Raw genomic sequence first — 11,541 nt, forward strand, 5'->3', positions numbered from 1 at the left:
GGAGCTCCGGGGGGTACTGCAGGGCAGCAGATGGCCTCTGCACCCCCAAGCTGGCTCGTGAGTAGAGACTGTACCGAACCCTTTGAAACCCCTGAGCACCCTCTCGTGGTCCCCTGCCCCTCACCACGCCGGAGAGATGGGGCCCTGGGGCCTGGAACACGGCATCCACAGCTGCAGCTTTGTGTCCTGACATTTCTCTGTCCCGGTTCCAGACGACACCGAAGGTGACATAGCTTGAGCCCCACTGACCTTCCCATCCTTCCTCATCAAGTACTTTCATGTTCTGAAGGCCCACCGTGTGGGCGCCGTGCGAGGTGCTGAGAATGCAGAGGTGGCGGCAGTCTTGGGGAGGGCAGACTTGACCGCTAGCCTGCACCCTGCTCATTCTCCCATGGTCCCCCGGAAAGGGGAGAGACGAGACCTGGGGGACAAAAAGAAGGAGGCTGATGGCCTCGCCATGTCTAGGACCTCCACAGGCCTGGCCCTGCCGGTCTTCTACACACGTCTCCCTTCCCGGGCCTCCCCTCCCTGGTGAGTGCTTCTCTTCTCTCCTGGAAGGCTGAGTCCTGCCTCCTGGGTAAAGCCCCCCTGCTCCTGGTTGGAGGAGCCCTCCTCTCCCATGCTGTGGTGTCCCAGATTCATCTGGGAGAATCTTAGTGGCTTACAGCCTGGACCTGCGGGAACCAGTTGGAAGAAATATGGTAAAACCGACCAAGTCGCCAGGCAGCATTCCAGCGCCCTGTGATCCCATCACTAGAAGGGCTCCCACATCTCCTTTTGCTCTGGAAGCTTATTTTTGCCAAGGTTGTTATCACCAAGCAGGCGCCAGAGCTCTGTTCCACTCACTGTCCAATTATGGCAAAATTCAAACAATAGACCTGTTATTCCGCTTGTAAGAATGTCCAGAGGGAATGCTTTTCCCCTCCCCAGGATCGAACTCTCGGTGCCCTTTGTGATATGCGAGACCTCAGGGAAGGCCTCTCCGATTCCCAGACACAGAGCAGTGTGTGGGAGCTGCGAAATGGATCTCTGTGGCTGCCATGGGCCGGGTCTCTTGTATTCTTTCCCCTGCGCTGGTCACTTCCCTGCACAGATCCTGCCCTGTGACTGGTTGAGGGAGAGACCTCTGGGAGCCTTGGGGTGGCATTTCCAGGTGCCCCCATGCATCCCCCATCCTGAGGCCTTGAGAGAAGATTGAGATGACATTCCCTCTAAAATAGCCCTAATTCCACCTGGCTGTTCCAGCTGTTCTTCAGCCTAACCCATGCATGTGGGCCCTGAGCTCTGTTGCAGGCCTCCAACCCCTGCCCAGCCGCTCAGAAGTGCTAGGCTTGGGCCTTCATGAAGCTTGTTCTAAAGCAGAAACTGACTTTATTTAAGCCTGCAGGTAGCTTTCTACCTCTTTACCAGATCGCTTCTCAAAATCACTTCCCCCACTTCTCTCCTTTCCTTTCCAAGATCACAAAGGCAGGAGCACTTGGGTGGCTCAGTCGGTTTAGCATCTTTCTTCGGCTCAGGTCATGATCCCAGGTCCTGGGATTGAGTCCCGCATCGGGCTCCCCACTGAGGAGCCTTCTTCTCCCTCTCGCACTGCTTACTTGTGCTTTCTCTCTCTGTGCGCCTGCTACTTGCTGAGTCCTAGACAAATGTTAGCAACGATGTCATCCTGAAGGAGCAGAGGATCGTGGGAAGACCCTGAGGCTTGGAATCAGGAGGCTGGGGTCTGAGTCGAGCTCTGCCACTTGCTGGTGGCGTGATGCCAATTCCCAGCCCAAGAACCTCCCTGTCCCCAGAGCTATAAACCTGGAGTGAAGACAGCGTCTCTCTCCAGGCTGGTTTTGACCACCCGGGAAGATAGGGCCGGCAGACTGTTTCACCCACACAAACCAGGTTAAATCTGCTCTCTTTCCCTTTCCAGGCACACATTCTGGCAGTTCCGCCACGAGAACCCCAAGACACGGGTTGGAGGCCCCCCGCCCGAGGGGCTCCCCGGCTTCAATAGCGGAGTGATGCTGCTGAACCTGGAGGCCATGCGCCAGTCCCCCCTCTACAGCCGCCTGCTGGAGCCCACACAGGTACAGCAGCTGGCCGACAAGTACCACTTCCGTGGCCATCTCGGGGACCAGGACTTCTTCACCATGATTGGCATGGAGCACCCCGAGCTCTTCCATGTGCTGGACTGCACCTGGAACCGGCAGCTTTGCACCTGGTGGAGGGACCATGGCTACAGCGACGTCTTCGAGGCTTACTTCCGGTGTGAGGGCCATGTCAAGATCTACCATGGGAACTGCAACACCCCCATCCCTGACGTCTAGGTCCCGTCCCATCTGCTGTGCCCTCAGGTCTCAGGGTCTGGGGGAGGCCAGAGGGGTGCCCCTGTTAATCAGCCCCTGGCTGGTGTCCGAATCCCTATAGGGATGTGCTCTGGGGTAAGGGGCTGCAGCTGTCCCACCTGGTGGGTCCTTCTCCTGAGGCCACCCAGTGAGGATGGGCCTGCGAGTTGCTGGTGCTTGGGGCCTTTTCACTCTGCAGGGCCAGGTATTGTGGAGGGCAAACACGCAGACATCTCCAGTGGGCTCGGAAGCAAGTGCGTAAAGAGAAGAAAGGAAGGACAATGGCGATCCGTGCCCTCGGCCCCCAAAGAATGGAAATCCTTTTGGGCACTGGCCTTTCTTAGACCAAATATAAATTTACTTTAAACTGACAAGCTTCCCTCTTGCCAGAAAGAACAAACTGTCTTGCTAGGGCTCCCAGGGAGCCGAACAAGAGAGGGGTATTCTCGCAGCTGGCCTGGAACTGAAGCATCAGTGAGTGCCCAGCTTCCACACACACGCACCCTAAGAGGCTGCGTGCTCATGCCCGCCATGCCCCCCTTGCCCAGTTGTGGGGGGTGAAGATCCTTGCCGGCTCTGGGAGGACCTGCAGGGCCAGTGGCAGCCCATCTGAGAAACCCGGCCTCATCGCTGGAGCTTCCCCAGCTTCTCGCTCCCAGCCATATCCCAGAGCCTCCTTATCCCTCCTTCTTTCCAGCCGGCTTCAGGTGACCAGACTGTGCTCAGAAATCAGATCCACTATCAAAGAGCAGAGCTCGGCCACGGCCAGGGACAGGCGACAGAGTCGAGTCATCTGCATGGGGAAGGCACCTTCCAAAGAGGAGCCCAACAGTTTCTGCGGATAACCGTGTGGCTTGGAAGGGGTGTCCCTCGTAGACGGATAAGCGTTCAGTCTCTGTTGAAAAAAATCATCCTGTGATTTTCTCATTGCATCATATTAGACCCTGTACCTTCGAAAAAATTAAGTTCTTCTCTGAATGCATTCCCTTGCTAGATGCAGACACAAAGTCCCTGGTGGTCCATGTTGTCTAGTTGGGGGAGGTCCTCAGAGAGGAACTGTTGTTGGATTTTCATCTCCTCTGATCTCAATTTCATCCACTTTTTTATTTCTCTTTACCATGAGTGAGAATAGCTAATAAACCGTCTTTGAGAACATGATGATTACATTGTTTCTTCTCTGACCCCAGTTTACTGCTACCTGAAGGTTGAGTCAAGAGTGCACTCAGGGTCATTCAGGGCTGCCCCTGCCGTCCACATGACGGAGCTTAGTGGGCCCCCTGGCCTCTGTGGGGGCTGTGGCTGAGACGGGCACAGGGAGGGCAGCAGGGCCGCACTGGGGTCACTGGAGAATCATCTGGAAGCAAGAATGGCTCTGTCCCTTCTCACCTGCCTTACCTAGACTGTCTGGTTACCTCATTCCCCAGCCAAAGAGAGCACATCTCTCGCCTGACTCGGCTTGGACAGAACTGGTCTGTTCTCCTAGGAACTTGATTTCCTGTTTACAGCTACTAGTAGCTGAAAGCCTGCTGTGCGCCGAGCATTGTTTTGGGGATTTATATACTATTCATAATGCTCGCAAAAACCTCATGAAGGTGATTCCAATTCTCAAGTTTATTGTAAGAAAATAACAAGAGATGTAGACAGAGAGTCGTTAACACACCAGTTTTTTTAAAAATAGAAAACAGCTAGGAGTAACTTAAAATGTTGACTAAGGGAGTGGATAAATTATGTTACATCCATAAGATAAAATAGTTTAGGCATTAAAATCATATTTTTCAAGAATACTTAATGCCTTGGGAAATGCTTACAATGTGCTGTTAAGTAAAGTAGGCAAATATAAGATTATATGTACAGTATGATCCTCACTTTATTTTAAAAATTATATATGTATATATGTGTATATGTATAAAGAGATCCTGTTCCACTCTGTTTAATTAGTTCAAATCCTAAAATACCATGTGTTTCAAATACCACATTAAAAACAATTATTTCAATGGGGAAAGAATGGGGGTAAAATGCTAAGAGAATTTTAGATTCGATAACTAAGGTATTTTCCCCATGTTAATTTCAGTAATTCAAGGGTTTCTGGAGCTATGAGAGTCCTTTGTTAATTGCAAAGAAAAAACAATGAACTCATTGATCAAAATGGGCACAAGCCAAACCAAATCTCCTCCTCTACTTTTGAGATCACCTACTCAGGAGCTGCCCCCTCCTCTGTCACTGATGGATTTTGTGAAGAGCAAAGTAACACTCAGCAGGAGGTCCAGCCGGCCCAGCAAAGCCAGTGGATGTGACTTCTGGACAGCTCTTAGACAGCTGGTTCCTCACTGGAATCCTGTTGTAACTGATGAGGTTCAAACATGACTCATTGTGCTGTTTTGCCTTTGCCTGATGAAAACTTCCGCTGCGGTGCATAAGCCTAGAGAAGTGAGTGGAACAGAAGCCTTGAAAGAACATTTCTGGGTATGAGGAAGGATCAAGGTGCTTTCTATCTTCATCTATATTTACTTCTATATTTCTGAATGTGAATTACTTTTGTAATAAACAATAAATACTATAAAATTGTAGCCACTGCCATCCCCCCTCAGTTACAGATAAGTCCCGTCCTGGCTACTCTACACTTCACGTTGGCCATGGTTGCCATCATCTGTAAGAAAACATAATCTTGGCTAAGTAGGCTCTGGGTCTTCAACTTTGCCTCTGGATGCCCCAGTTCCCTAACTGAAAGTGACCTAAGAATAGCCTCTCCAGCCGCTGCTTTCATTTCTGATTCTATCATCTTGTGTGTGTACACAAACGATAATGGCCTTTGGAAAGCTTGCGGGCTTGTCGAAGAGATTTATTCTTGTATGTGTGTCAGAGTCTAGCTACGCATGCCAGTCTCGCCATCACTTCTAACCTTGGGTATGGAGGGTGAGTTCACGATGCCCCCCACTACACGACCCATTGCCTGGGAGGCCTCTCATTTCCATATCCCACCTTCATCCCCCAACAGTCATTTTAAGGTGCAACCGGAGGGTCTTCCATGTTCATGCAAAATGGTGTTATTGTTTTGTGGACATGTATTTTAATTTGAATAACTCAATATATTCTCTTGCTTTTTCTTTTTCATTCACTAAGTTTCTTTTATTATGATGATGGTGATGATGTTATGTTAGTCACCATACAGTTCATCATTAGTTTCTGATGTAGGGTTCCACGATTGTTTGTATAACACCCAGTACTCCATGCAATCCATGCCCTCCTTAATACCCATCACGGGGGTCACACATCTCCCCACCCCCCGCCCCTCTAAAATGCTCAGTTTGTTTCCTGGAATCCATATTCCCTCATGGTTCGTCTTCCCCTCTGATTTCCTCCCTCCATTCTTCCCTTTCTTCTCCTAATGTCCTCCATGCTATTCCTTATGCTGCACAAGTCACTGAAATCATATGATAATTGATTTTCTCTGCTTGACTTACTTCACTCAGCCTAATCTCCTCCAGTCCTGTCCATGTTGATGTAAATGGTGGGTAATCATCCTTTCTGACGGTTGAGTAATACTCTGTGGTATACATGGATCACTTCTTCTTCATCCATTTGTCTGTTGAAGGGCATCTCGGCTCATTCCACAGTTTGGCTATGTAGACATTGCTGCTAGGAACGTTGGGGTGCCTGTGCCCTTCTTTTCCATATGTCTATATCTTTGGGGTAAATACCCAGTAGTACAATTGCTGGGTCCTAGGGGAGCTCTGTTTTGAACTTTCTGAGGAACTTCCATACAGCACTGAGTTTCTCAAATCCACCCTCTGCCTTTATTGCACGCACCCCCATTGGTCGGCGGTGTGCTCTCCCAGCTTATCCACCCTCGCCTGCATTGCTGGGCCCCCACATCACCTCCCGCCCACCTCTGCCCTCCACCCCACCCCCAGACTAACGAGCCTGCTGCAGGCAGCTTTGTCCTCTTTCTTGTGGACCAGGTAAGAGCTGCCTTGTGTGGTACAGCCAGGAAGAGTGCTGCCGGATCCCACAGTTCGGCCCAAGTGGTGCCCAGAGTCCCCTCCCCGTTCTCACCAGTATGAGCCCTTGCTTTCTCTGCGTGACTGTGTTCCTGGTCACGTCTCCATGCATGGACACTCGTGTGGACCCGTGATTACACTGGAGTCCTCCGAAATGTGTAGCCTGAGTTGGGGTGCTCTCCGTGAGTGGTATCACATTGACCTTGGCCATCGGTATACATGTCTGTGAACTGGGGAGAGTTCAGCCCACTCCTGGCCTTGCCGCCCTCCCAGAACGTCTGTGAGTGGTAGATGAGATAAGCCACAGGACAGTACTCCTGAGGCCCTAGATGCCCTCCTTCCCTTGCACCTCTACCCGTCCCCAGTCCCCAGTGCCACATGGTACTGCCAGAAGAAGCTTTGTGGTGCTACCAGAAGCTTCGAGGTCAGCCTGAGTCCTGCTTGGGGGCGTGTGTGCCATCAGGTGCCACACCCAAGCCACCCATGGGTAAAAGCCTGTGCTCCTCCATTCGGGTTAGCTTCTGGGACCTCTGACTCGGGGTAGCCCCGAGGGAGGCTGAGGGCCCCTTGGCCAGGGGCTGTGAGGCTGGAAGCCACAGGGAGAGGAAAGAGAAGTGGTTACCTGTGTGGAGAAGGGTTGTGGGGCAGGGTCGGTGAGGGCGATAAGCTGTGGCGCTCAGGAGTGAGCATAATGAGGTGGGGGACGTGAATGCAGCCACCTTTGCTTTCTCTCAAGTAACCAAATACGGATTGACGTGGCTCTTTTATTTAGTCCTGATGACTGGTTTGGTTTACTGGAAGCCACAAAAGGCTAAAACTGGGTCCCGCAGGGCCCAGAGCTTTGCTGCATAGATGCCACTGTAATCCTACTACCGCCTCAGTCGTCCGGCTCTGCCTACAGCCTCTGCACTCTTGGACAGTGGGTCTCGGGCCTCCTTGTGGCCTCAGCACCTGACACAGTGCCTGACACGCCATGGGTGCTCACTGAATCTGTTGTTTGATCGTGTGACTGCGTGAAAACCGTGCCACGCCTCCCCAGAGAAGAAAAATGGCACCTGTTGGCTGGGGAGCAAGATGGAAGGGTGGAGATAGGCCCAGGGTTGCCCACCTTACAGAGTGTCAGTAAGGGCCAAAGGGAGGAGGGATAGGAGAGCACTGGGAAGCTTGGGAGGATTTAGCATCAGGGCCCATTTGGGGGAAATGGGTGGAGGCCCAGAACTAAGCACTCATGGAAGGAAAGCTCCCTCTGTGTCCCCATTTAATAAATATCTGGTGTTCACATTCCTCCTTTCATTGAGCTTAATGAATTGCAGGGACTTGAGAGTTCCTATGACAGTGGTTTTCATTAAACTCCCCGTATCTGGTTGGGGGATGCCCTCAAATGTTCTAGTGGCCCTGCTTGGTGGGACCTGGGTGCACGACCCTGAGGCACAGAAGGACTGGGAAAGAGCTGCATAGAAAGATAGTAAGTTGCCCATCACAGGAGGTATGCAAACAGAGACTATACAGCCTCTTGTGAGAGGACACAAGATGGAAGCCAAAAGGCAGATAGGAGCTGAGATGGCTGACTTATGAGTCCTTGACAACCCTGAGTTTCTGGATTCCCAAGCCCATCTCCCTCTCCTTTCTCCACAAGTAACCCCACGGGGAACCATTTACTCTCTAGACCTGAGCACCTTCAGGTGCGGATTCTAGAGGATCTGCCTACTTCCGGGAAGGAGGCTCCTCTGTGAATACCTGAGGAACTGGGATCTCCTGAGCACCCTTCCACAACCATCCCTCTCCTCTCTTCCCCTTCCCAGTGTTCAATTCCGAGTCCTGTTGGATGTACTGCTGGGGACCACACTAGATATCCCACAGGCAAGCGGTGTCGCCAGGGAAGGAAAGTGCCTGGGAGGGGGCCCCAGAGGGGGCATAAGGTGACTTAGGGGAAACACACACTGTGGTAGGGACTCGTGTGGTTTGCTCCGTGAGCCGGTCAGTTCCCAGATGGAGCCACACGTATTCCCAGATGGAGCCACATGTGAGGCCAGGAAGGGAGAGGGACTAAGGAAAGGCAGCATATTTCTTTTGGATGGACAGACGGATGGACGGGTGGCTGGCTGGCTGGCTGGTGGAGTCATTGGCTGTGTGGTTGGAAGCCCCTTCCCTTTCTGACGGTCCCTGGGGCCCCAAGATTTGTGTTCCTGGTGGTAGAACCACCGAGCAGTTCCATAGGGAAGGTTGGACTCAGGCCTCTGCCACATGTCTGTTCTGAGCGGGACAGGATTGTCTGCTCCATCTTGCCCAAGATGGAGAACGAATAGCTTGCTTTGAGTTGCAGGACAGGTCCCTGTGATTATTGCTAACCCAAGTAAAACATTCCAAGCAGAGGGAGGAGGGTACCTTCTATTCCCTTCACATCTGTAAGTGGCCTTAGTGTCCAGCTGTCCCCTGGCCATTTCTCGGCCACCCCTGACCCCCAGCATCGCAGGCTGGTAATGCTGTTCCCCCAAGGACACACTTTTCCTTCTTCTCATGGAACCTTTGCTGGCAGGTGGGCTGAGGGAGGAACTAGGGACACAGCTGAGCTCATGCAGAAGTTGCTGGTGAGAAACTCGGGCAGACACTGGTGCAACAGGTTATGAATGGGCCCGACCTGCCATGAGCTCTGTAACAAAAGAGGTGTGAGTTGTGGGCGCAGTGGGGTGTGGTGTGAACAGGGGCCACGGGAGAAGCCATGGCAGGGCCCCTTTCACTCACTAGTATCCACCCTCTTCTTGCTCAAGCAGCTGTCAGGAAACACCTCCCTCCATTTCTGGACTCCTTGAAATGGCGAAGACCCCAGCTCTGTTTCTGAGTGATCCTGAGTATGTTAATTTGTCACTCTGGGCCTTAGCTGGCCATCTGTAAAGTGATAGAACGAACATAGATCAGCATCTCTCAGAACATGAGAGAGTTAATGGCTATTGAAAAAGAAGAAAAAGTATTTTGTGGTTGGAAATCAAAAGGTTTCTTGGGCAAACGTTTGGCAAACCCTGTTCCCACACTTGTTCCCACACGCTCCTTGGCGTGTTAGGCTCCTCTGAGTGGTCCTGTAGGAAGAAACTGGGTCTTCTTTTTATCCCAGGATAGCCCAAGTTTATTTCATTACAGAATCCTTTTTTAAACAATGGCTGTTCTGGAGTACCTTTGAGGATGGAGAAGAACCTTTTGCATGGAGCGTCTGTTCCATTCCAGGGGTCACTATAGGCCTTTCGTGTACATTTCTAAGCCACTGGCCATGGGGTACACTGGAACAGGAGGGACAGACCTTGTGGGCCTACTCTGTTCCAGGAGCTTTTTAAAAATATCACGGTATTTCAATCTAACACAAAACCCCAAAAGGAGGGTCTATTGCACCTATTTAATAGGTCAGGAACATGAGGCTTAGAGATGTGAAATTACTCAAAGCCGCTTAGCCAGCAAGTGGCAGAGGGGAGATGTGGCCCACAGCATCCGATGGTGCGGCCTCTGCCCTTGCCTCCCCACCATGTGCCTCCCAGGAGGGTAGGGAAGCCTGGGCTTGATTTGTATTCCTTTGCCCTTTGGGGGCAAGAGCTGCACCTGTTCCTGCTGCCTTCTGGGCCTGGGCAAGCCCTCCCTGCCTGCGGAGTGCCCCGACTTGGCCACTTGGCACAGCTGCCCCTGGAGGGCTCTGGGGGCTCTGGCCCATAGCTGAGCTGTGGCCACTCTGTGGCCTGGCTGTGGCCTGCCTCCTCTGCCAGCCCACACTTCCGGCTCACCAAGAGTTTGGGCTTCCTTGGTGTCAGTCTGCTGTCCTCCAGGACATCCCCCATCCCCCTCAAGTTCTCCGTGCTCCTCCCCTTCCTCGTTCTGGTGCTGCTCACAGTCGCCTCATGTGAGACATGTATGTGCTTCCTTTCCCTTGGGCTGTTTGTCCTTGGAGGCTGGGCTGTGTAGCTCGGAAGGTGGGGGGAGCCTGACTGCTGGCTCTGGGTCACTGTGAAGCCTGGGGTCAGCCTGGACTTCCTTGAGTGTCTCAAGGAGTTTCTGGGGCCCTGCTCCTTATCCCCCTCTCTCTACACCTCCGCTCCTTCCTGCTGCTCGTCATGCGTGTGGGCCCCCCTGGGAGACAGGAGGTGGGGAAGATGGAAGCTCAGTGGGTGGGAGACTGGTTCAGCACTGGGCAGTCCAGCCCTGACCCTCACCTTCACCTCTCTGAGCCTCCCTGGAAGGCAGATCCCGCGGTGGTCTTGGGAACTGAGCAGCAAGAGGCGCTCAGGGTTTCTGCACCGGGCACTGCACAGTGAGGGCCTGGCATGCTGTCGTGGTGACAAAGATGCTGCTGCTGGAGGTGACTCAGTGTCAGAGCACTTTGGGGCTATTGCTGCTTGGGTTCTCTGGGAAGAAGACCCCGAGACGAAGGTCAACAAACAGGACACACGCATACCGGGGAGCTCTTGGGGCCAACACCCTTGCAAGGGAAGGGGAGGACGCAGGTTTGCCTAAAGGGAGAAGTAGAGGCCTCAGGTGACTCCAGAGGCCATCTGGAGCAGGGAGCCCTGCGGCATTGTCCCGTGCTCGGGTGAGGGGCCGGATACTGATACCTTTAAGCTGACTGCCCACCTACGGTGGGATGCCCCTGGAAGGAGGCAAGGCCTTCCCCCAGGCAGTTTTCTTCAGCCTAGCCACCCCGGTAAGGGCTGAGAGTGGAGGGCAGTCTTGTGGGGGTGCTCCCTGCAGTGGGGAGGAGGTGAGCCGCTCCTCATGGTGCCCACCGCAGAGGTCAGCCAGTGCAGCCATTTACAAACATGAATCACCTGGAGGGTGTGTAAAACAGATTGCTGGAATCACCACCTCTGGCGTTTCTGAGTCAGTGGCTCCAAGGAGGGGCCTGAGAAGCTGCATTTCTAAGAAGCTGGCAGGTGCTGCTTAGGCTGCTCCTGCTCCTGCGACCACATCCTGAGAATGACCTATCTGGCCTCATGCCCTCACATTCTGTGGGTGGGAAGAATGCAGCCTCTAGCAAAGGCCCTTTTGGGGTCACACAGTAAGTTAGATGCCAGGAAGTGCAGAACCCGGGCCTGCCGCCCGCTAGCCCTGCAGTCAGGGCTGAAATGATGGAGCCTGGATAACCCTGAGCTCCCTCCTCCCTTTGGAAGGGGCTGGGCGCAGGAGGGGCGGGGTAGAGCAGGTGCACGCTGTCCCAGACTGCCCCTTGCTGGTTC

General features: G+C 53.0%; 1 protein-coding gene across 1 annotated transcript in view; it reads left to right on the plus strand.

Moving 5' to 3' along the window:
* The window catches only part of XXYLT1 (xyloside xylosyltransferase 1), a 156,800-nt gene extending 151,900 nt beyond the window's left edge, over positions 1 to 4,900 (plus strand). Inside the window, exon 4 of the mRNA XM_059391252.1 lies at positions 1,919 to 4,900. Within this exon, the coding sequence (XP_059247235.1) occupies positions 1,919 to 2,315 (397 nt within the window). The 3' untranslated portion in view covers positions 2,316 to 4,900. The remainder of the gene's footprint in view (positions 1 to 1,918) is intronic.
* Positions 4,901 to 11,541: the final 6,641 nt, after the last annotated feature.

The sequence above is a fragment of the Mustela nigripes genome, chromosome 2 (assembly GCF_022355385.1).
Source record: "Mustela nigripes isolate SB6536 chromosome 2, MUSNIG.SB6536, whole genome shotgun sequence".
Classification (NCBI taxonomy): domain Eukaryota; kingdom Metazoa; phylum Chordata; class Mammalia; order Carnivora; family Mustelidae; genus Mustela; species Mustela nigripes.